The sequence below is a fragment of the Pelophylax lessonae genome (genome assembly GCF_965119305.1).
Source record: "Pelophylax lessonae genome assembly, chromosome: 6".
NCBI lineage: Eukaryota > Metazoa > Chordata > Amphibia > Anura > Ranidae > Pelophylax > Pelophylax lessonae.
In genome coordinates, this window is record NC_138773.1 from 242,096,908 (window position 1) to 242,121,264 (window position 24,357).

Sequence of the window (24,357 nt, forward strand, 5' to 3'; positions counted from 1 at the left end):
GCCTAGTGTGGTTGTGTACGTGTGATATACATACACTTTTTTTGGATCATATTTTCTATTCCGCTATTTAATCAAAAACCTTTGGGGATCAGTTAAATTGGGGGATAGTCTGTGTTGGTACGTGTGAGAGAGATCCACCTTTCCAAGTTGTTGGGGTTCATCTCATACTACTGAAGATTTGAGGGTGCTGCCTGTTCCATACTCCTCCTCCTACTGCTCAACCATCCTTTTAGGGGTACAAACAATAGTAGTTGGGGCCTAGTGTGGTGGTGTACGTGCGAGATACATACACTTTCTTTTTGATCATATTTTCTATTCCGCTATTCAATTAAAACCTTTGGGGATCAATTCAATTGCGAGATAGTCTGTGTCGGTACGTGTGAGATCCACCTTTCCAAGTTGTTGGGGTTCATCTCATACTTCTGAAGATTTGAGGGTGCTGCCTGTTCCATACTCCTGCTCCTACTGCTCAACCATCCTTTTAGGGGTACAAACAATAGTAATTGGGGCCTAGTGTGGTTGTGTACGTGCGAGATACATACACTTTTTTTGATCATATTTCCTATTCCGCTATTCAATAAAAACCTTTGAGGATCAATTGAATTGCGGGATAGTCTGTGTCGGTACGTGTGAGATCCACCTTTCCAAGTTTTTGGGGTTCATCTCATACTTCTGAAGATTTGAGGGTGCTGCCTGTTCCATACTCCTCCTCCTACTCCTCATCCATCCTTTTAGGGGTACAAACAATAGTAATTGGGGCCTAGTGTGGTTGTGTACGTGCGAGATACATACACTTTTTTTGATCATATTTCCTATTCCGCTATTCAATAAAAACCTTTCTAGGGCAAGATCTTAAATTACAGAAATATGAGGAGACCGTCAAATAAGGGCCGTGGCCTGGGTCGTGGTGCTGCTGGTAGAGCTCCTGTTGCAAGGAGAGGACGTGGTCGATCTGTGCCAGCTACACGCACAAGTGAAACACCTTCCTCAAGTGTGAGTAGGCGACAGAACCTGCATCAGTATTTGGTAGGGCATCAAACGCCCCTAGAAGTGATGAGGCCAGAACAAGTTGAGGCGATAGTAGATTGGTTTGCTGCTGACAGTGCCTCCAGTTCCTTCACATTGTCTCCCACCCAGTCTACTGCAGAAAGGTCAGAGTTGGCACCTGCAGCCAATGTCCAACCGTCTTTCACCTCACCCCCTTGCAAATCAGGCCAGCAGTCTGAGCCCCAAGCCATACAGCAGTCTCTTATTCTTTTTGAGGACTCTGTCAGCAGGGTTTCCCAGGGCCATCCACCTAGCCCTGCCCCAGAAGTGGAAGAGATTGAGTGCAGCGATGCCCAACCACTTATTTCTCAAGATGAGTACATGCAAGGATCATCGCAGCACGTCTCCGATGATGACGAAACGCAGGTGCCAACTGCTGCGGCGTTCAGCATTGTGGAGACCGACAAGGAGGGCAGGGGTGAAGACTGGGTGGAAGATGATGTGGAGGACGATGAGGTCCTCGACCCCACATGGAATGAACGTCATGCAGGTGACCTGAGTAGTTTGGAGGAAGAGGCGGTGGTCGCACAGAGCCACCAGCACAGCAGAAGAGGGAGCAGGGTGCAGAAGCGGAGCGGCCGTGCCCTAGACACTACGCCCGCTACTGCCCAACGCAGCAAGGGAACGAGCGCACCAAAGTCAGCTCAAAGGAGTTCTCTAGCGTGGAAGTTCTTTAGAAAATGTGCTGATGACAGGACACGAGTGGTTTGCACCCTGTGCAATCAGAGCTTGAAGCGAGGCATAAACCTTCTCAACCTGAGCACAACCTGCATGATCAGGCATCTAAGTGCAAAGCACGAGCTGCAGTGGAGTACACACCTTCAAAACCAAGAAACGTCTCTGGCTCATCCTGCTTCCTCTTCTGCTGCAGTCTCGGCCGCTCCAGCCACATCTGTAGTGATACCGGCACCTGCCACCCCGCAAACAGACGATCTGTCAGCAACACCACCACCTGGGTCACCAACAACCATCTCCACAATGTCCCGTGGAAGCGTTCAGCTTTCCATCTCCCAAACACTTGAGAGGAAGAGGAAGTACCCCCCTACCCACCCGCGATCCCTGGCCCTGAATGCCAGCATTTCAAAATTATTGGCCTTTGAAATGCTGTCATTCCGTCTGGTGGAGACGCACAGTTTTAAAAACCTTATGTCGGTGGCTGTCCCACAGTACGTCGTGCCCAGCCGCCACTACTTTTCCAGGCAAGCCATCCCTTCCCTGCACAACCAAGTGGGGGAAAATATCAGGTGTGCACTGCGCAACGCCATCTGTGCCAAGGTCCACCTAACTACGGATACGTGGACCAGTAAGCACGGTCAGGGGCGTTATATCTCCCTAACGGCACACTGGGTAAATGCAGTGGCGGATGGGCCTGAGGCGGATAGCAATTTGGCGCATGTCCTTCCACCACCGAGGATTGCAGGGCGCTTCAGTTTGCCTCCTGTTCCTAACTCCTCCTACTCCGCTTCCTCATCCTCTACCGCCTCCTCATCCGGACAGCGTAACACCTTCACCACCAACTTCAGCACGGCCAGGGGTAAACGACAGCAGGCAGTTTTACAACTTGCCTGTTTGGGGGACAAACCACACACCGCGCAGGAGTTGTGGAGGAGCATGGAACAGCAGACAAATGAGTGGTTGCTGCCAGCGAGCCTCAAGCCCGGCCTGGTGGTGTGCGATAACGGGCGAAATCTCATAGCAGCTCTGGGCCTAGCCGGTTTGACGCACATCCCTTGCCTGGCGCATGTGCTGAATTTGGTGGTGCAGAGGTTCCTTAAAAACTACCCCGATATGTCAGAGCTGCTGCAGAAAGTGCGGGCCGTTTGTGCGCACTTTCGGCGTTCTCACCCTGCTGCTGCTCGCCTGGCAGCGCTGCAGCGTAACTTCGGCCTTCCCGCTCACCGCCTCATATGTGACGTGCCCACAAGGTGGAACTCCACCTTGCACATGCTGGAAAGACTGTGCGAGCAGCAGCAGGCCATAGTGGAGTTTCAGCTGCAGCACGCACGCGTGAGTCGCTCTGCGGAACAGCACCACTTCACCACCAATAACTGGGCCTCCATGCGAGACCTGTGTGCCTTGTTGCGCTGTTTTGAGTACTCCACCAACATGGCCAGTGGCAATGACGCCGTTCTCAGCTTAACTATCCCACTTCTATGCCTCCTTGAAAAAACAATTCGGGCGATGATGGAAGAGGATGTGGCACAGGATGAGGAGGAGGAGGAGGATGAAGAGGTAACATTTCCAAGGCTTTCAGGGCAGTCATTCGCAAGGGGCTCCGAGGGTGGGTTCCTGCACACGCAAACGCCAGGGACGCAATTGTCCAGCAGGGGCACAGTTCTGGAGGATGAGGAGGATGAGGAGGAGGAGGAGCTGGAGGAGGAGATGGAACCATGTTCACAGCAGGGTGGCACCCAGGCCAGCTCATGGCCATCACTGGTGCGTGGCTGGGGGGATACAGAGGACACGGACGATACACCTCCCACAGAGGACAGCCTTTCGTTGCCTCTGGGCAGCCTGGCACACATGAGCGATTACATGCTGCAGTGTCTCCACAACGACCGCCGAGTTGCCCACATTCTAACTTGTGCTGATTACTGGGTGGCCACGCTGCTGGATCCCCGTTACAAGGACAACGTACCGTCCTTAATTCACTCACTGGAGCGCGATCGCAAGATGCGCGAGTACAAGCGCACGCTGGTAGACGCCATGCTGCTGGCATTCCCATCTGACAGCGGGGCCACAGTGGAAGCACAAGGCAGAGGAGGAGGAGGAGGAGGTCGCCAACGCAACCAGGGCACCGCCAGCACCTCAGAAGGCAGGGTTAGCATGGCCGAAATGTGGAAAAGCTTTGTCAGCACGCCACAACAAACAGCAGCACCAGCAGCTCAGATGGAACGTCTTAGCAGGAGGCAGCATTTTACCAACATGGTGGAGCAGTATGTGTGCACACGCCTACATGTAGTGAATGACGGGTCTGCCCCCTTCAACTTCTGGGTCTCCAAATTGGGCACATGGCCTGAGCTTGCCCTTTACGCCTTGGAGGTGCTGGCGTGCCCTGCAGCCAGTGTATTATCTGAACGGGTATTTAGCACGGCTGGGGGCGTTATAACAGACAAGCGCAGCCGCCTGTCCAGAGACAATGTGGACAAGCTCACGTTCATTAAAATGAACCAGGCATGGATCCCACGGGACTTTTCCGTACCTTATGCAGAATAGCAATGGATACCGACCTTACCCACCCATTGTTCCATTTTTGCTCTTTCTCACTCTTTTGGGGTGTACCCTCATTTAAAATTTTTGAAAAGAAGCAGTGTTGGCTACCTCGTCCTCCTCCTCAGGGCCAGATTAATGTAGGGGCTATTGGAGCTGCAGCTCCAGGCCCCTACCTTTTATATAGGCCCCGGGTTGGCCATATTCACTGTTACCGCTCTTCTGTCACTTGTAAACACAGAAGTCTGGCTTCTATGCTCGCTTCCCCAGGCAGCACCCTCAGAACCTCCCCACACAGCGTGAAGGCCGGACAAGGAGGGACAGTTGGCGATGCATGGATGTGTTTATGGGCTTCAGAGACAGCATCCCATGTTGAATTAGGCATGCATGGCTGCACCCTTCCTCCTCTGGGTGCATGGCAAGGCACGGCCCTTAAGGCCCTTCAAAATCCTCAGCACCAAGCCCATGATGCTGTTAATCCGGCCCTGGTCCTCCTCCACCGCCGCTTCCACCTACACCGCCCATAGGTGTGCGCAGCCTATTGCATTAAGGTGTGCACCCCAAAGTTGAAATACACATGCATGTGTTTGCCAGCAGGGAGAGTAATGTATCGGGGCCATGTACCTGTAGGCAAGGAGAAATAGAGCAGAGCAGGTCCCAGGGAGATCTTTCCCATCTCCTCACTGGCAATGCTATGTGCCCTAGGTGATTAGGGTGTGCCCAGGCACACCCAGCACACCCTGTGCGCACGCCTATGTCACCGCCACATCCACCACCACCTCAACCTCCCTCCTACTCCATATGGGCCTCGTCCTTCAGAGATGAAGAAGAACATTGTTTTATTTTTCTGTTTTTTTTTGTTGTTTTAAGTTATTTCCCTATCCACATTTGTTTGCAGAGCACTTGCCATGCTCTTAATTACGTTTTGCTGCCATTTGCAGCACTCTAGCCCTTTCCTTTGGTGTTTTAGAGCCATTTTAGTGCCTTAAAGTTCGGGTCCCCATTGACTTCAATGGGGTTCGGTGTCCGGGAAAAGTTCGGTAAAAGTCCGGGACACGGACCCGGACTTTTTTTTAAAGTTCGGCCGAACCCGTCGAACACGGACATCTAGGTGTCCGCTCAACCCTACTCTTGATCAAGGCAATGTTTGCAGTACGAAAGGTTACAGAGGTAAGTATTCGCTTTCTGCATTACAAAGGAAGTTTTTATTTGGACTTTCAGATTGTTACAGTGCCTTAAAAAAGTATTCACACCCCTTTCAACATTTTTCAGGTTACAACAAAAAACGTAAATGTATTTTATTGGGATTTTATTTGATAGAATATCACAAAGTGGCACATAATTGTAAAGTGGAAGGAAAATGATGAAAGGTTTTCAAAATGTTTCACAAATAAATATCTGAAAAGTGTTGCGTGCATTTGCATTTAGCCCCCCTCGGTCAATACTTTGTACAACCACTTTTTGCTGCAATTACGGCTGCAAGTCTTTGCAAAATAGCTCAAGCTCTGTCAGATTGGATGGAGAGCGTCTGTGGACAACAATTTTCAAGTCTTGCCACAGATTCTTAATTGGATTTAGGTCTGGACTTTGACTGGGCCATTCTAACACATGAATATGCTTTGATCTAAACCATTCCATTGAAGCTCTTGCTGTATGTTTAACGTCATTGTCCTGCTGGAAGGTGAAACTCCGCCCTAGTCTCAGTCTCAAGTCTTTTGCAAACTCTAACAGGTTTTCTTCTAAGATTTTCCCTGTATTTAGCTCCATCCGTCTTCCCATCAACTCTGACCAGCTTCCCTGTCCCTGCTAAAGAAAATCATCCTCACAATTTGATGCTGCCACCACCATGTTTCACAGGGAGATGGTGTGTTCAGAATGATGTGCAGTGTTAGTTTACCATCACACTTTTCCTTTTAGGCCAAGAAGTTCAATTTTGGTCCCATCGGGCCAAAGCACCTTCTCCCACATATTTGCTGTGTTCTTTGCTGTGGCATATTGTGTGCATATGTGTTGCATATTTGCTGTGGCTTTCTTTTAACAATGGCTTTCTTCTTGCCACTCTTCCATAAAGGCCATATTTGTGGATTGCATGACTAACAGTTGTCCTGCGGACAGATTCTCCTACCTGAGCTGTACAGCTCTGCAGCTCCTCCAGAGTAAGTTTAGGTGGAGAACGATGTCTTGGTAGTTTTGCAGTTGTGCCGCACTCTTTCCATTTTCGGATGATGGATTGAACAGTTCTCTGTGAGATGTTCAAAGCTTGGGATATTTTTATATAACCTAACCCTACTTTAAACTTCTCCACAACTTTATCCTTGACCTGTCTGGTGTGTTCCTTGGCCTTCATGGTGGTGTTTGTTTACTAAGGTTCTCTAACAAACCTCAGAGGGCTTCACAGAACAGCTGTTTTTATACTGAGATTAAATAAACACAGGTGGACTATATTTGCTAATTAGGCGACTTCTGAAAGCAATTGGTTCCATTAGATTTTTAGTTAGGAGTATCAGAGTAAAGGGGGTTGAATACAAATGCACATCACACATTTCAGATATTTATTTGTAAAAATGTTTGAAAAGCATTTATCATTTTCCTTCCACTTCACAATTATGTGCCACTTTGCGTTGGTCTAGCACAGTGATGGCGAACCTTGGCACCCCAGATATTTTGGAACTACATTTCCCATGATGCTCATGCACTCTGCAGTGAAGTTGAGCATCATGGGAAATGTTGTTCCAAAACATCTGGGGTGCCAAGGTTCGCCATCACTGGTCTAGTACGTAAAATCGCAATAAAATACATTTACGTTTTTGGTTGTAAAATGACAAAATGTGGAAAATTTCAAGGGGCATGAATACTTTCAATGCACTGTAACAGGGTCACTTTAGGTATGCTGAGGTACAATCCAATTCCAAAAAAGTTGGGACACTGTAAAATCTACATAACAACAGAAAGCAATAATTTAAAAATCTCATAAACCCGCATTTTATTCTCAATAGAAAATAGAAAGCATGAATGTTTAAACTGTATTATTTTAACCCCTTGGCGCCTGGTGCTTAGCGCCGAGGGGCCGCAAATTTGTGTGTATTGCTGCCCAAAAAGCTGTGCACACTCCTGACACAGTTACCGATGCCTAAATGAAAGCTCCCGATCACTGCTTGCGATAGGGAGTTTTCAGATCACGTGACCACCGTGACAGCCAATCGCTGCAGTAAGGTGCTCTTAAGCCCTGCCCCGCCTCCCAGCATCATAAACCTTTAAAGGGCTGGGAGGCGCTGGCGTGAAAAGGTTAAGGAAAAATAAGATAGTTTTGAAATTGATGGCAGCACCATGTCTCAAAAAAGATGGGATAGAGTCATGTTTAACATGGTGTAGTACCCCCTCTTCTTTTAACAACACGCTGGAAAAGTCTGGGAACTGAGGAGACCAGTTGCTGGAGTTTTGGGACAGGAATGTTGTCCCATTCTTGCCTGATATAGGATTCTAACTGCTTAACAGCCCTCAGTCTTCTTTTTGTTTCAAGCAAATCATTCTCCAAATATTTTCACTTAGTGAAAGGTCTGGACTGCAGGCAGGCCATTTAGGAACCAGGACTCTTCTACTACAAAGCCATACTGTTGATACAGTTTAGCATTGTCCTGCTGAAATATGGAAAGGCTTCCCTGTAAAAGACATCATCTGGATGGGAGCATATGCTGCTCTAAAATGTTAAAATAGCTTTCGACAGTGATGGTGCCTTTCCAGAAGTGCAAACTGCCCATTTCATACGTGCTAATGCACCCCTATACCATCAGAGATGCAGGCTTTTGAAATGAGTGCTAATAAAAAACTGGAATTTCCCGCTCCTCTTTAGTCTGAAAAATTTGGTGCCCATGGTTGTCATTTTAAATGAGATTTGGCCAAGAGAAGACAGCAACTTTACCTTGCATTTTTGAATGGCACGGTGAACTGTGTTCACAGACAGTGATATTTCGAAGTATTCCTGAGCCCATGCAATTATGTCCATCACAGAATCATGCCTGTTTTTGGTGCAGTGCCACCCGAGGGTCCAAAAATTACGAGCATCCAGTATTTTGTTTTGGTCTTGTTCCTTGCCCACAGAGATTTCTCCCTTATTTCTGAATCGTTTTATGCTATTTTGTAATGTAGATGATGATATATTAAAATTTGCAATTTTACATTGAGGAACAGTATTCTGAAATTGTTTGACAATCTTAAGATGCAGCTTTTCACAGACTGGTGAACCTCATCCCAGCTTTACTTTTGAGACTCTCTAAGATGCTCTTTATATACCCAATAATATTACTGACCTGTTACCAATTAACCCAATTAGTTGAAAAATGTTCTTCCAGCTCTTCCTCGTTAGTACCACTTGCTTTGCCAGCTTTTTGTTGCCCTGTCCCAACTTTTTTGAAACGTGTTACTGCCATCAATTTCAAAATTGCCCTAATTGTTTCTTAAAATTGTACATTTTTTCAGTTTAAACATTTGATATGTTTTCTCTTTTCTATTGTGAACAAAGTATGAGTTTATAAGATTTGCAAATCATTGCATCCTGTTTTTATTGTATTTTTATTTTATTTTTATTTTACAAATCGCCCCAACTATTTTGGAATTGGGGTTATATAATAGGACCAATTTAGCTTGATGGAAGTTATTTGATGCTAAAAAAAAGCTGCTGTACAAAGGTTTCAATATTTGACACTTAAAGAGGAACTAAGCTATTAAAGCTGTGCCAAAATAGCAGGCAAAGGAGCAGTCCCCAGTATTGCCAAAGGTCTCCCTGCAGCTGATCTTTCCCCATTACTAAATTAGCATGTCTTGTTTTGCACTCTGTGTGGGCCACCTTGGTTGCTTCCTCACGTCAGAGCCTCTAGCTAGGAGAACAGTGAGCAGAATAAGAGTGACATCACCAAATCTCACTCCAATTTTTCTGTAACTAGCAGTCAGACACTGCAATGCCTTAGAATCCCATTGCATATATATAACCTAGGCACCCTCACATACCAGAAATTGCACTGCTATTTTTCAGGGTAAATTCAAGACAAAATGTATATTTTTCAGAGTATGACTTAGGTACAATTAACATTTCCAGATAACATAACACATCTCCACTTTTTGAGTTCAGTTCTACTTTATTTACACCAAGCCTGGTTTCATCAGCCAGATTAGTTCACCTTCAAAATGCATATACATTACAGCATAGTTAAGTGCTCATTCATGAGGTGCTAAGCTCATGCATCTAAGGGTTGTTCAGCCTGCTACCATCTAGTCAAGAGGGAAAGGGGGAGCCCACAGCAGAAGTGGCTTTAAAAGCAGAGATCATTTTTAAAAATGGAAGACTACCTTTTTACCACTTCTGGACTGGAAGGTTTTACCCCCTTAACGACCAGGCCATTTTTTACGATATGGCACTGCGTTATTTTAACTGATAATTGCGCGGTCATGCGGCGCTGTACCCAAATAAGATTGATGTCCTTTTTTTCCCACAAATAGAGCTTTATTTTGGTGGTATTTGATCATCTTAGCAATTTTTATTTTTAGCGCTAAAAAAAAAAAAAAAAAAAAAAGAGCGACAATTATGAAAAAGCAATATTTTTTACTTTCTGCTAGAAAAACATTCCCAATAAAAAAAATTTTTTCTTGTCAGTTTAGGCCAATATGTATTCTGCAACATATTTTTGGGAAACAAAATCCCAATAAGTGTATATTGATTGGTTTGCGCAAAAGTTATTGCTTATACAAACTAGGGGAAAGATTTATGTAATTTTTTTTTTTAACTAGTAATGGTGGCGATCAGCAATTTTTTAGCGGGACTGTGACATTGCTGCGGACAGATCGGACACCTAACTGACATTTTTTACACTTTTGGGGGGACCAGTGACATTACTACAGTAATCATTGCTAAAAATATGCACTGTTACTGTACTAATGACACTGGCAGGGAAGGGGTTAACACCAGGGGCAATAAAAGGGTTAAATGTGTCCCTAGGGGGTGCTTTATAACTGTGTGGGGGTGGACTTGCTGGATAAAAACAGAGACCTGTGTTCCTAATAGGAGGAACACAGGATCCCAAGATGTGGTTCTAGTATTTTTACCTGTCCGAGATGTTTACATATATTTTCATGGAATACTTTTATTGCCAATAAAACTATATAGGTCAATTTTACTATTATATCCCGCTGCCACTTTTTTGTTAACTCAATAGCCCATTTTTATTTACCTGTGTCTATGCAGGTTACTTTTTTTTCCTCTCTTGTTCATCACTGACAGAACAGCGGTCTGCCGTGTTTACATCGGCAGACCCCCATTCTGTCTCCATGAGAACCGATCGCGGGTGCCTGCCGGACATAGAATCTGCCAGGCCCACTGATTGGCTCCCCCTGTAGTCAATCAGCGCATACATGCTTCCCCACTAGCTGTCTTATGAAGCGATGTACATTGGTTGATGTACAGTCAAAACTGTAATGTATATGTATTTTTTTAAAAGTCATTAAAGTGAAACTTCACTCTCTCAATCAACATTGACTATTTTTAATCCTTATGCTGCTAGTATTAACAAAAAAGATAGGAAGGTATAGTATATTTACTTGTTTTACACTTTTTTTTTACATTTCTTAAGTTACCTTCTGGTTTCTAGCCTAGGGAAATGATATCATATATCCCAGGAGTCTTCAGGGAAGTTTTCTCTGCACGCCCTCCTGCCTGCATGCCTGAGCTAAGGACAAATGGATTCCAGGAAGTAAATGAAACAAGAATCATCTGCCCTTACTCAAGATGGCTGTGGCTAGAAATGATAGGGGGTATTTTTCAAAAACATAAAGCAGAGATATGTGGATGGATAAGGAGTTTGCTTTGAATATTAAAAATTAATGAAATAGCTTTTTGATTTGTGTTGCTCAGATACAGTGTAGTTCTTTAAAGGTAAGGTTACTGCAGACATTATTAGTGCAACTTTTATCCCATATTGTTTTATTTTGAATAAGCTACAGAAACTTCTACATAAAGTATTTGTCCATGGATACTATCATACTGTATAAATTCTAAATAAAAATTTTGACAAGTGTGTAGAGCTATGTGGAAAGTATAAAAATTGGCACTAGTGAGTAAAACACGTTTCTCTGAAATGAATGTAACATTATTCTGTACCAATCACACCGGCTTCCCCAGAAGCTAGCATCATCTTATGTGCATTCACTGACTCTTGCCAGTCTTTCTAGGTTACTCAGGTTACCTAAGTCTTGGTCTAAGGCTGGTCCAGAAATGTATATCTTATTAGGTTAATATACCAAATCTTAAATTTTGAATAAAATAAATGCTTCAGACTAATTTGCTGCAAATAACTAAACTCTGGTGGAAAGTTGTCCTATAGCACATCTTATGTTCTTGTTGACAACATAAAGCCAACCTCACTCTATTAGAAGACTTCAACCTCAAGGTATTTCCACAATACTACCAGTAAAAAATATAATAATAAATGTAATTAATTATGATATGTCCTAATCAGAAAGTAAGATGCATCATATTACTGGGATTGGTTTTAAAACAGCTGCACAATAAATAGCTTTTAGAAGATAAAAAAAAAACGTTTTTCCTACGAATTACACATTTTCTTACAGATTGTTGTTATCGGCTATTCTCACTTGTTACATCTAATTGCATACATTACTCTGTCTTCATGTACCATAAATCAGACCTTCAAAGGATAAAGTAATGAGAATCGTATGAGTCAATTTTAAATACTGTTGGGATGTTAGGACAGGCTGTCTCTCACTGGGACTTCTGAAGTGTGATATGAAATGTGTATGTGCACAAGATGAATCCAAATGGTTTACTCATTTCTTGCTTTTATTCTATACCCCAGGCTGACCAGTTTTCTGGCTTTCATATCAGGTCGGTGCTGTGCGTGCCAATTTGGAATAGCAACCATCAGATAATAGGTAGGCTTTACAAGATTTCTTTGAATAGATCCCTATTTTGAAACTGCGTGTGTTTTGTGTGCATCAATGCCTTGCACGTTTTTGTCCATTTTAATCTGTTTTAATGTGTATTTTAAAGAATATTTTACTCTATAACTGTGTTATCATTTGCTTAAAACTGCGGTCCCAGATATACTGTACGTAGACCAACTCCACTACTGACAGATCCATTCGAAAATTCTGCTTATCCAATGGCTGCATTACTGTATGGGTCCCTGACCTATGCAGGACAAGAATTCTGCCATCACTTATTCCAGGTCAGCGAAAACATTGAAGCCAAAGTAGCTGCGTGAAAGTCGGACATTTAGCATTTCTTCCAGCACCAGTTTGCACGATAGCTTAAGCATTCATTGTGTGCCTACGGTCATTTTAATGGGCCCTATTCATGTGTCTAAAGTTTATACTTTGTCTGCAAAGTTAATCAGTTATCTTCTGTACCCATTTTAGTTTAAAAAAAAAAAAAAGGTTTCCATATCCTACAAAATACGGCATCAGAATTATAGGATTCTATATGCATATAGAGACTGAATGCCCATCCAGTGTTGACATTTCTTCTACATAATTGAGTGGACAGCTCAATCAGAAAATCTCCTCTTACGTTAGTCTATCATATTCATTATTCTAAGGGTTTAGACAATAAAGCAATTTACTGACTGACTAATACTCTTTCAACTAAAAGCAATAACTTAGCAGGCAGCTTTGATGACTGACTTTTATAACTTTAAAAAGAGCCTTGCAGATGCACTGAGCGGGTGACAAATTCTATAAATATTGCACTGTTGTATAATTCATTGTGTGCCTTCCTTATTTTCCCAGCAATCTATATATTACAAAGTGGTAGTTTTCACACTTTTGTGTGGTTGGAACACAAGACCCTTAAATGCCGCATGCAGGGCTTGATTTGAGTGCTTTGCTTGACAGAACACAAATGCAAAGAGGGTCCTTTGAAATGAATGTGATTTTGGATGTCCTATGCTTTCCATGCATTTTAATAATGCTTTAAGCACATAAAAAGAACATGAATGTGCCCTAACCTGTTTATATGAATTGCATCTTGATTAACCTTTTCACAACACATATGCTCAGAAATGAAATATGCTGCCACAATTTACAGCCCATTCTGCTGCACATCAATCTTTTTTTCTTTTTCTTTGTAAACATTTTTTGCTAAGCAAAACCATGCCGGATTTTGACTATGTAGGTTTTGCTGTGTCAGTATCGGCCCTATGCCCTTTAATTTTGTGTGGATGCCAAAAACAATGAGCTCTTCTCAAATCATCAAACTGATGGTCACTGGGCTGTTCCACTATCCCAAAAAGGTGGTGCAGGAAGCAACTGCAAAGGTGATACATTACCACCCCCTGCCTAAAGCTTGGAAAACTTTCAGTTCAAATTGTATTGTCGAATGTGTGAAAAATCTTACAGTTTATTTTATTTAAAAAGCAGCCACAGCCTGAGTAGAAGAGCATGCCCCATGCAGGCATGCTTCCACCCTGTGGAGAAGCTGTTATCTCTCTGCAGAGGTCCAATACGCCTCCTCCTGAACCAGAGCCAGAGCTCTCTATTCAGCAGGGAGCAGGAGCTTTGCTGATTGCATGGCTATAGGTCTGACCCAGTAGGGGGCGTACTTCCCCACATGGAGCAAATGTCCCACTCTACACCTGCTGGGAAGAACAGGCTTCTTTACTCCGTCTGTGGAAGCTTTCGAAAGAAAATGAATTGTAAGACTTAGCACACTTTTTGTTTTGATACACCTTAAAGTGGAACTTCACTCTCCCAATCAACATTGAATATTTTTAATCCTCATGCTTCTACAATTGGTAAATAGATAGGAAAGTATATCATATTTACTTGTTTTTAATCTTTTTTTTTTGTTTTACATTTCCTCAGTTACTTTCTGGTTTCCTGCCTAGGTAAATGATGTCATATATTCCAGGAGTCTTCAGGAGGGGAGGAAAGGAGGAGGGGTTATTTCAGCTAAGCACACTCTTCTGCATGCATACTTGAGCTAAGGACAGGAAGTAAATGCTACATGAATCATTTGCCCCTATTCAAGATGGCCAGAAATGCTAGGGGGTATTTTTCAAATTTCTTACCAAAATAAGGAATGGAGACATGGATTCGTGGGAAGTTTGCTTTGAATAATAAAATTGAATTGACTAGTGTTTTTGGTTTGTGGTGCTCAGATGCAGTGAAGTTCTGCTTTAAATGTATTTAGCTGATTTAAAATGAAAGTTTACTTGGGCTTTAAGTGAACAGGTACAGGGATCCTTTAGACCCCTCACCAAGTCACCATCTAACAAGTGGAACAATAATAAATTCATAGGACAATTTTGACACCAGTTTAAACAAATAAAACAAATATATATTTTTAAATAAAGACTGCTTCTTCCGTCAATCATCAATATTATAATATCCTTCTGTATTTCTCTTCCTGTACTGGGTCCTGTGCTGCTGATTCCATTAATACACTTAATAATTAACAGAAAGCCATTGTAACTGCTTTCCAGAATTTTACTACTGCATGTTTTTATATATTTTAGGTGTGGCACAAGTATTAAATAGGCTAGATGGAAAGCCATTTGATGATGCAGATCAAAGACTGTTCGAGGTAAGGAAATAACCTTGTCAGAGAAATATGCCATACTGTACTAATACACACAATTCAACTCAATCTGGCACTTCAGACAAAAATGTTTTTCTTTTGGTATAGAGTGGGGAAGTTTAGAACCTACATCTAGTTTTGATTGCATATTGGTCTACATTGTAGTGATTTCCTCTCACTTCCTGTCCCCTTCGCTATAAGAACTTAGAAAAGAATTTCCTCATGGGGTCACATGTTGCAATATAACTGAGAGACTCTAACCCTAAAAATGCTGGTTTTATTGCCATGTATGTGTCCTCACTTCCTATCTGTGGAACTCTTCCAAACTTTGACGGGAAAAAAAAAACCCAACAAAGTTTATAACCTTTCCCATTTGATTTAAAAAGAAGAGAATAGATTCTGCTGACATTTTGCCTATAGCTGTGGTTTGCATACTTTTGGTAGACCAGTGCCTTAGAAAGTGTGGAAGCCATTAATTACCATGACAGCCAGAAAGCCAACATTTTCAGAAGGAAAGGTCAGCGGTCAGAGACTCCATATTCTCACAGTACAAGTGTACTTAAAAGCATCCCTCTTGATCTGAAGTTTAACAAAACATGTTGATTAGGAGGAATGGTAGACTACAGCAGTATATACATGGAACCAAAATTGGCCAGCTCAGCAGGAACCAGCTGACTTCCAGTTCCTGTGACCGCTGACTGTTCAACAGAAGCCAGTTTGTAAAATGTTCATGCTGGAAAACCATGATTCGATCAGTGCTTTCAGCCAATAGATGCAGTGCTGGTCTGTGTATTCTTACACGGGGAATAGCTCAGAGGGAAAGATGCACTGCATCACACACTGTCAGGTTTTTTTTTTTTTTTCATTTAACACACTGATTGAACGAAAAAAAAAAAATATTAATGTGTTTACCCAGCTTTAACCTTTAATTTTCAGTTTGATAGACCAATCCAGAAACTGAGTGAGATTTGGACTTAATTGTACTTTTTAATTTTCTTTTTTTAGGCTTTTGTTATATTTTGTGGCCTTGGTATTAACAACACGATTATGTATGACCAAGTAAAGAAATCATGGGCAAAGCAGTCAGTGGCTTTAGATGTAAGTATATAATATATTGTTAAATATATTTTACAACAGATGCAGGCTGCACTTCCGCAACATACGTTACTCAGTAGCACTTTATTGTTCTAAGAGCATCCCACCAGAATTGTAAAAAAAAATTAGACTTAGATGTTCTGATATAATAACCCATGACTGAACTTTACCAAATGAAAAAAAATTCCTTGACATTTTCTTGATTGGTCGGTGTAATTACAGTAAAACAAAATAGAGGCAGTGTGGACTAAAATACACCTTTGTAGCACTAAAAGCTAGTGGAGCCACTCAGTTTCTGAAAGTCTAAAATATGTTGTTTGTGTTAAGGATGGAAAAATGGAGGATGACGCCTATCATTTTTTAATTTTTTTTGCCAACTGCGTCCCATTGTGGAGATTTCCCTTCACTTTCTGTCCCATAGCCACAAAAACAAACAACAAAAAATTATAGGAAATCTCTTTAAGGACTTCTAGTGTCTAAAGTTTGTTATTATTGGTATACAGTAGCAGGGTGGCAGGTTCACTTTAAACATAATTTTCCAAAATGCACTAAAATATTTATCACTGGTAGAACCATTTCCAGCCCACCCTCTTCCTTTAAAACTTTTGTTACATATTAGTACCAATGCCCTTTATATTGAAAACAACAGCCTCATTAAAAGTAGTAATTGCAAGAGTTTAGAAAGCCACCACTGTTATTTTTGAGCATGGTAAACATAAATTACCATGAATAATGATGAACAAGAAACTCAAGGCTATTGTGAATTACAAAATGGATATCACTGAAAAAGTTTGGTTTCCTTGGATCATGTATAATTCCCAGGCATTGGCCCAGAAGTAGCAGTTGAAACTTTCTGCTTGTTCCCATTTTTCGTACTTTTCTTTTTTCAAATCCTTTTTCCTTCTATATTTTATGTTCCCTAAACAGTGTGACACGACTGCTAAATTAAGTCATAGTTGTCCTTCCGAGAAGCTGCTTATTGGATATTGTAACCTTGGTTGACTTATTAGTCCTCACCTGTTTTATGTAGAATGGTATCCTGCTATACCAAAACTATGCTGGTTGTTCTTAACTACATAAATAATTTTTAAAAATCATTGAAATTAAAATATAACATTTTCAAATAAATAATAATTTCCCATAAAATGCACAGTATCCCCAAAAAATTGTAATTTGTTCAAAAATTATATAAAAAAACATTCAACATTAGTAGAAATGGCTGCCTTTATGAGAGTTATGAAATGGAGAATGTGTGTATTTTTTGTAGAGAGAAAGTTTTATCTTTACAGGTGTTCACATTAACATAATTTGTGGTGGCTGATGTTTTCAGTATATACACAATCATTTTTTAATAAGAATAAGTGCATTTTTACATAAAGTGCACTCATTCTCTCTGCGCCTTCTGCCAAAGTGACCCCCCCCCCCCTTCTCCTCCTGAGCCCCATATGTACACAGTTGCATTCCACATCCCACTGTAATGTTGTCAGTCTGCAGTTGAAATCTTCTTTGGCCACCTGCACTGTCAAACTCCATGGATATCTATGGGGCCATATCCTGCTGCAGGTAAGCAAATATCTGGTGCAGGGAAGGGTTGGTTACTTTAGGTCAAGGGTAAAGAAATAATTTGTGTAAATTGTGTGACAGTGCAATAATCCATTGAAGTTCATTCCAAAGCATTACCCAATTTACCCTCAAGTCTCTTTCCACCCTAGAGCATATCCTAGCATTTTTTACCTTGTTCCTGTAGCAAGAAATAGCTTACATTACTCCTTTTGACATCACTAGGCTTGTAGAATGTTTGTAGGAACATTTGCAGGGGGTTAATTTCCTACTGATGTACATATATATTAGCCAGCACACCATAGATCTTGCAAAGCGGTCCGAATAAACCTTTAATTGCAGAAAGGATCACACCAGGAACAGTGCAACGTTTCAGAGTCACACAGGACCCCTTCGTCAGGCATGTTGCACTGTTCCTGATGTGATCTTTTCTGCAAAAAAAAGTTTCTTCGGTCTGTTTGCAAGATCCATGGTGTGCTGGCGAATATGTATGTACCTGTGATAGATCCAGTGTCCAGCTGGTGATCCCTTTAGCACCCACAACAGATGTGCCTATATCCAGGAAGGTGTGCGATGGGAATATGAACTTTTCCTACTGATGTAGACACACCCCCAGAACTGCACCTCCCAAGAATGAGAGGTGTGTGGACAGGCCATTAGAAGTAAAGGCAGCAGCCTGATTTTAATGGTAAAGAAAAAAATATATGCATTGAGGACTGTAATCCTATGAGCAGGGCTGATAACGCTGAAAGGGATGTCAGTGGAGAAAAGCCACTGTGTTGTTAGATCACACACGAAGTTAGGAGGATGAGAAAATATGCCACACTGGATGATGAAATGTACATGTTTTGCAGTGATACACTGAATATGACATATACTTTAAAGCGGAACTTTACCTATAAAAACTTGATAAAAAGTAATATTCTTTAGCAAGGAACACGCATTTCACATTAATAATTATGCTACCAAAATTAGATGTGTGCTATAAATTGTCTCCAGCATTGCTCCTGTTTCTTCTTGCTGGAGGCTGCCTTTTTGCTGAAGCCCAGTGCCCCTGAGCAGAATTAAATCTTTAGGCTGTCAGCAGATCTATGGCCTCTACAAATTCAGCAGTGCCTAAAATATAGAGCACCTAAGCATGTGCAGAGCAGGGTAAAACAATGTATTACTATTGTCTTAGCTGGGTAGTGTAGGCTTTCAATTGTACATATTGCAAAAAAAATATTTTTTAGTTTTGGATAGAGTAGGGAAGGGGTAAACCATTGGGACATTTTCCTTTCTGTCCTAGAGATGCAACAGGAAGTTAGAAGAAATCTTCCAAAGTGATGGGAATTCCCATCTGAGATAGTTGTTTTCCCTCACCTCGTCTTGGGGGAAACCCTAAAAACGTAGTATTTCTTCTTATTCTCTTCCTATGTGACAGTGGTTACCAGCACAAATGGAGTGGAGAATCACCCAAATGGAGGCATAGACAGCAATAAAAATTTGACATAGGGTCTAACTCTCCCTGACTCTATCAAAAACGAAAACACAGGTTTTGCCTAGAGGACAGGTAAAATAGAATTTAACCCTCCTATTCTATATGGTAATGTAGCTGGTAGCTGCCATCCTAGCTGCTATTTGATCAGTTGTGAAACCAGCCATTTGTTAGCTCGGTTGAGAGCACAAGCCACTGTTACATTCACTGCATTGAGAATCAGTTCAATTGGTGGGCTTAGTTGTGCTTTAAATCATTGCTCAGTTGTTAGTAGTTATTCTTTGTACTAGACAGAAGGGGAAAAAAAGTGAAGGGGTTATTGCTTAACCACAACAGTACCTAGTTTCTTCTACTCATGGTAGAGACAGTATGCATCTCTCTAAAAATGTCACCAACATAAGAAGCGGGGGGACAGAGAAAGCAGTATTTAGATAACACTACTTTACTGATTACTGACAAATGAATGTAATTCACACTGACAAACTGCTAAACATATGTAATTCTAATTTGGGAATTTGTTAAAATGAATTTAAAGTTAGGTTGTGATATTTGAGATTGTACAAGATGTGCTGTCATTAAAATACATACATAAATAAATAGAACTATGTAGAACCTGTTAACCACATAACAAAAGCTAAGGAGGTTTCCCAGAAAAAAAACCCAAAACTTTCACTTGTGTCGCCACCCGCTGCCTTAAGCCTGTCATTGCAGAACAGCCCATAAACACAGTTACTGAAATTAGTGTCAAGGACACTCTTTAGAGTTATGTCGGTCCATAATTGATGGTGCTTGCAACAGATCTTAGTACCTGCAATGAAGAGACATTGTGTAACGCTCCTGCGTTTCATGTATGGTGTGGATTTTCAGCTGCAGAAATATTCCACTTCAGTAGTCATGTAAGAGAGATGCTGAGATACCATTCCCAACCTCAATGACTCATCATGTGTGGAAGGTCTTAATTCAGCTAGTAAATACACACACTCAACAAGCTGGTTCATAGAGTGACTTTATGTATGTAGTAACACAGTGATGAAGATTTAAGAGACAGGTTGAGTGGAGGTGGTAGGTGACAGACACTTGAAGGTAAGACAGTAGCAGATGGATGCAGGTAGGTTTAGCAATCATGTATGGTAGCAGATGACAGAGTAGCAGGTGGACATACAAGAGAGATCAACCCAGTGCAGGAATAAGTAGCAGTAGTCTTAAGAGCTAGCAATCTAGATATGCAGATGTGATAAATAGTCTTTACTATGCAGAGCTAGATAGTGTAAGCTTAGTATAAGTTTATAGAGGGTTCCCCTGCGGGGTACTTAGCACTAATAGCAATACAGCCGAAGGTTGGTTCAGGAGGAGCGGATGATCCGGAAGCGGGATGCAGGGATCAGCGCAGCGAGGTTCCGTCAGCGAGGTATGCTTGCAAGCACGAAAGCTTCAAGCTAAGTTAGCATCCAGGTAAGGGTGTTTGAACGAACACATGTGAGTGAGAACCGGTGATTTAAATAGCCATCTAGTCCGGCGCTGAGTGATGACAGCTTCAGTCTTAAAGGTGTATGCGCACCTTTCCAAAAGAGAATGGTGGGGCGCATACACTTGTGAAAAGAGTAATTTAGGGTACCAAAGGTACCGGAACATTACACATTGATAAGTAGAATCTGAAGCAGGATTTACCCATATCAGCAAAAAAAACTACATCAAAATTTGGAGAGCATGATAGCCCTCTTTTTTTAGGGTGACTGTCTGTCACCTTGAGTAAGAGTGCCACTGTGCACTTGAAATGTTGCTGTAATTTTTTTTACTGATATGGGACTTCAGTAAATCCTGCTTCAAATTCTGCTTCTTGATGTGCTGGTTTTCTCTTCATTGCAGGATTTTGTATGGTACCATCATAAAGCCAAATGTTACCGTTGGATGTCTGTGTGGTAAGGTTTGATCAATTGTTGATTGTGAGATTCATGTTCCAGTCAGGAACAGGTATATGAATTTATTACAGGAGGTAGCCGGCACTGAGGCTCAGCATTACTGGACTCGCCTCCTGGCCAATGTGCCTGTTACACAAACAGGCGCATAAGCCGAGGATATTTATTACAGTGTGGGCAGATCCTGATGGGTAACCCTATTTGACTTTTGACTTGGTTGAGGAAGGCAGGTTGGATGGCAAACTATGATGTCAATTAAATAAATACAGTGCTCATAAAAAATATAAAAAAATCTCAGTTAAGTATTATATATATATATATATATATATATATATATATATAAACAATTATATGTACGCTGCTAATTATGTGCTCAATACTATATACAAAAATACCCTAAGTGTTTACATATAACCACATACTTTTATATGAAACATCAAACCAATATAAAAAGTCCAGAAAATGTGTAAAAATTCCAAATAAAGTACCTTAAGCAAGAAAAGGTGGCTTAATTTCCCATGTGCTTTTCAACCACTGTTGTACTTTTCACTTTAAGCCTTCATCCAACCTATACCTTCACAAACCACTTACCAGATATATAGGCCCACTGCTGTTTATCGTCAAAACAAACTCAGGATCACAGGAAAGTTACCCTACTTCTCCACCTTGCATATTCAACAGCACCACCTCGATCCCATAAATGCAATAAAATTTACAATGCCTTGTGCTGTCTCCCAGCACTATGATCAATCGCTCATTCACAGTTTGTTTGGGCTCCACCGCTCAGCCTGGTGTGAGCCCAACTCGGCCTCTGGTATGATGTCATTTATAGTTCCGCTCCAACGTACGTTTCACCTTAACGGCCTGACCAGATGAAGGGGACTAACATGATCATCAGATATTTCACACAAAGGAAGCAATGCAAGAAAACAGGAAAATGTTTAGTATATGGAAACACAGACACAGTTCTGAAATACTGTATGAAAGGTTGGGGTAACATATAAAGGTTAACAATAAATAAATATTTGCTGTAGTGGTGGTATTGTCTATTGGTATTGTCTATTACCTGCACCGTTGCCTCTGTAAATTGTGTAAACATCTATCAATGATCTATTTTAGTCTCTTACTGAAGTAATGAGTCTTTTCGGGAGTCAATAATGTGGCGTTTCTTTAATGTTTAAATGAGTCAGTTTGTTGTGATACTGCTGGTAAACACGTACAATGGAAGTCAATATTCTTCAAAGTGCAGTGCTCCAGAACACAATGTCCTCTGAGATATACTGTACAATATCTTTTCACTGTGGCCTATTTAAAACCTTGGCAGCAGAGATTTATTTCACAACTTATGTAGATTGTTGTCTACAACAGTTAGCATATTCACTGCCTACAAAATTATTGAGTCCCATTCAAAAGGACCATTATGCAATGTAAGGAATAATACTGTGGCCAGAAAAAAAATGGTCATATTATCACTAAATGTTAGTGGAGTTGCACAGTTTTTAAGCTACCTGTTACTACTTGCTACCACTAGCTACTTACCCTGTAGAGATGGGCTTGGGAGTGTTTGAGTTCCCATGTGCCCAATCCCGCCAGGAAGCCAACACTGCACTCGGCTAATCACAGGCACTGAGACATTTTTCGATCTGTGCAGCTACGGATCGGGAAATGTCTCACTTTTCTCACTTTCAACAATACATGTGCACTCCCCATGTTTTATCTCTTCAAAAAAGGTGCTGCTGACATCATGTTTGGGCTGGCAACCCAGTGCCTTAGTTGATTGGAAATTCCAAACTGTGAAAGTGAATGGCTGTATGCAGCCTTTCTAAAGTATACTCTGAATCTTTTGTGCAATGGTGTAAACATGAGTATGCGAGTTTGATGTATTCCCAGAATGCAGAAATGTTGAGTTAATGGAATATGTCATATGGCTGTGCTTGTGTATACGCTAATGCACAAAAGTTTTGGTGTCTATCCAAGTATGGTCAAGTATAGCCAGACATTTCTATGGCCAGCTGTATGTGTCACCTGTGCCTCCATGGGTGGGGAAAAACCCAGGGATGATATGCTAGAGCATATACCAATGTCTCAAATTGCCCGCGTTCATGAGGCCTAGAACTCCACCTATCCCCCATCACTCTCTGTCCCACTCCACATACAGTATATGCATTGATTTTTTTTTTCCCCAGCAAAACAATGCTGATGCTTTAACTCCCAAGAGCTTACCCGTACACTGTTTGTAAGGAATGGCCTCCTGGAAAGTGTAGTTCTGGAAGCAGGCCTTCATTAATAGGAACTGAGCTCCCAGCAAAGTAAAAAACAAAAAGAACACCAGGACATGCTCTAGATGGGGAGGAGGAGGTTTGGGGGTACATTTGGGTAATGCCTGAACAAAGACTTTAATAGAGGGCTTATGGTTACTTTTGGCAGACCTCACCATAAGCTTAACAATATAGAAAGATTATTATTTCTGTGCCTATCTGATGTCACTTTATAGTTAGCATTTTATGCCTTAGGCAATAACTACACTGACACAAAATTCCTACTGCTAAATGAAGTTATGGTAAACGGGCACAGGGAATAAGAAGCAATTATCTGGATTTTGCAATGTGACTTTAACTTCATACAGTGTGGTTTAAATAGATGACAGGTTACCATTAGAATTTTTTTTTTCTTCAGGAAATCTGATCTGATTCCCTGACTCTTGATCCTAATGGCCTGATTAAGAAAGAATGAGCAAGTCTTGCTGAATGTAGCTGGATGTATCTAAATGACCATTAGTGGCATTTGTAAGGGGAAGAAATGCTTTACGGTGATATTCTGTTTTTTTTCATCAGCCATACCTCAAGCAGAATGAACATTTCCTACTGTTTAAGCCATAATGGAACAACAGTAAAAAGCAATACTACAGCTCAGATCATTACTAATAAATGCACATACTGACTTTATGAATTAAATATCATTGTTAATTAGTTTATAATTAAAGACGAGTGAATTTTTAAAGGGATTGTGTGACACGTGATGCAGGATCACAGTGTTGTAAGGCAGATTAAAACCATGTTTTTTATTTTTTAACTCACGCTACCCTTGCTGAGTAATTAGTGGATGAAAGTCGGCCATTTTTTAATCTATTATTCAAATCGAACCTGTGTTAGCGTGTGACTTAAAGCTTACACAGGGCTAGTTACTGAGATTCAAATCATGAAGGTTTGGATGTACCTATACTTCATACCTGCTGCAGTTTGCTCCCTCCAATATGTAAAGTACAATAACTATTAGCAACCATTACAGTAGCTACACTATATTGTCAAAAGTATTGGGACGCCTGCCTTTACACGCACATGAACTTTAATGGTATCCCAGTCTTAGTTCGTAGGGCTCAATATTGAGTTGGCCCACCCTTTGCAGCTATAACAACTTCAACTCTTCTGGGAAGGCTGTCCACAAGGTTTAGAAGTATGTCTATGGGTATG

The 24,357-nt window shown here is 41.5% G+C and overlaps 1 protein-coding gene across 1 annotated transcript in view; it reads left to right on the top strand.

Annotated features, from left to right (window-relative positions):
- The window catches only part of PDE11A (phosphodiesterase 11A), an 830,139-nt gene that overhangs the window by 486,311 nt on the left and 319,471 nt on the right, over positions 1-24,357 (top strand). Inside the window, exons 7-9 of the mRNA XM_082260061.1 lie at positions 12,120-12,195; positions 14,778-14,845; positions 15,845-15,937. Of these exons, the coding sequence (XP_082116187.1) occupies positions 12,120-12,195; positions 14,778-14,845; positions 15,845-15,937 (237 nt within the window). The remainder of the gene's footprint in view (positions 1-12,119; positions 12,196-14,777; positions 14,846-15,844; positions 15,938-24,357) is intronic.